The sequence below is a fragment of the Astatotilapia calliptera genome, chromosome 9, assembly GCF_964374335.1.
Source record: "Astatotilapia calliptera chromosome 9, fAstCal68.1, whole genome shotgun sequence".
Classification (NCBI taxonomy): Eukaryota; Metazoa; Chordata; class Actinopteri; order Cichliformes; family Cichlidae; genus Astatotilapia; species Astatotilapia calliptera.
The window spans coordinates 17,871,794-17,873,391 of NC_137430.1; the positions used below are offsets into that span (position 1 = coordinate 17,871,794).

The 1,598-nt window shown below is 43.5% G+C and overlaps 1 protein-coding gene across 1 annotated transcript; it reads left to right on the forward strand.

Moving 5' to 3' along the window:
- On the forward strand, positions 1-1,348 carry msc (musculin (activated B-cell factor-1)). The gene is made up of 2 exons (XM_026180186.2): positions 1-669; positions 900-1,348. Exons 1-2 carry the CDS (start codon positions 247-249, stop codon positions 975-977), a joined length of 501 nt encoding a protein of 166 aa, XP_026035971.1. The 5' UTR covers positions 1-246; the 3' UTR covers positions 978-1,348.
- The last annotated feature ends 250 nt before the right edge of the window (positions 1,349-1,598 follow it).

The following is a 1,598-nucleotide window of genomic DNA, read 5'->3' on the forward strand; positions in this document are numbered from 1 at the left end:
GACACTTAAATTAGAGGGATAGCTAGGCCATGTCTCTTTAGACAGAGCTGTCTTTAGTTGGTGCAGATGGTACTGTAGTGAATCAAGGGTTGACGTTTTAGCGCTTCTGTGGGAAATAAGTTCCAGGGTTACCAAATGGAAACTGCAAGGAGGTGCTGACTTGCAGCTTCTCGTCATTTACTTCACTGTTGTCTGTCGTCCACAGTGCCACTCCGGTCTGTTTCCCCAGGCGCAGGTGGAGCAGCCATGTCCACTGGCTCTGCTGCAAGTGATGCCGAGGACGACGAGACACGCCACAAAAGGACTACCGCTGCCTTGGAGGCCACCGCGCGGAAAGTCACCTGCTATAATCCCAGCCGGTACTCGGAGGAGGAGTTGGAAGACGAAGGTGTTGAGGGGAGGATCAAGCAGGAGCACAGACTTTCCAAAGCGCACCAGAGGGAAACGCGACAGTCGCAGAGGAACGCGGCTAACGCCAGGGAGAGGGCGAGGATGAGAGTGCTGAGCAAAGCTTTCTCCAGACTGAAAACCAGCCTGCCCTGGGTGCCAGCGGATACCAAACTTTCCAAACTGGACACCCTTCGTCTCGCTTCTAGCTACATTTCCCACCTTAGGCAGCTTCTGCAGGATGACCGATTCGAGAGCAGATTTGCACACCCTGTCAGTCTGGTATGAATGCCAAACTTTTACAGCCATGACAGAAATCAACTTTTGCTTTTATACTTTTACACATTGCTTCAGCAACTATAAAACTAACTGTCCTCTGCTTCTGGCTTTCAGTATGAACCCTATTGTCATCTTTGCTGACATAACAGAATGCATGATTTTTCCAAAATGAAAGCAATTCTGAATTAACCATTGTCATTCTGAGCAAATGAATTTGTATTCTTCTCCAACAGACCTGGCCATTTATGATGACAGGAAGGTCAGAGGAAGACATCTCATCATCTATGAGACTTTGTGGAGCAACAGCTTAGGCGACACGTCTTCACCCACCAAGCTCAAGCTCTTCTGCTAAAACCTGAAAACAACAACAACAATAAAAACAAAAAGGAGGGGCATCAGTTTGACCCCGTTTTAACCACATGCCCTAAACAATGACTGTGAATTTAAAACTATTATGTTTTACTGTGTGCATGTTTGCTGAAATCAGTATTATGTCACATTTACACTGAGTGTAACATCTAATCTTCATTTATGCTTGATTTTTTTTGTGTGTAAAATTTGGATTTAGCAAACGTCTTTAATATCTTTCACCCCATCAGTCTGTGCACAGCATAAACTGTTATATGGCTGAACACACTTTTGATACATTAAACAGTTTCGGCAGCTCGGCCTGTGCATGATGTCCAGTTGCAGTTTGATTCTTTCATTCTGCTCTATGAGCGAATTTTAAAAAAACAAAACAAAAGACCTCACAACTTAAAATACTTTCTGCTTTTTGCTAGTTTGGCTTGACACTATGACAGTAACCACAATAATTCACCTGTATTGTAGATCTATTTATTGTATTTGTGTTTTAAAGTCTTTGCATTTGAGACAATGTGAGAATCTGTCTGCATTTATTGTTTCCATAGAAGTTCACCATTTAGCCATAT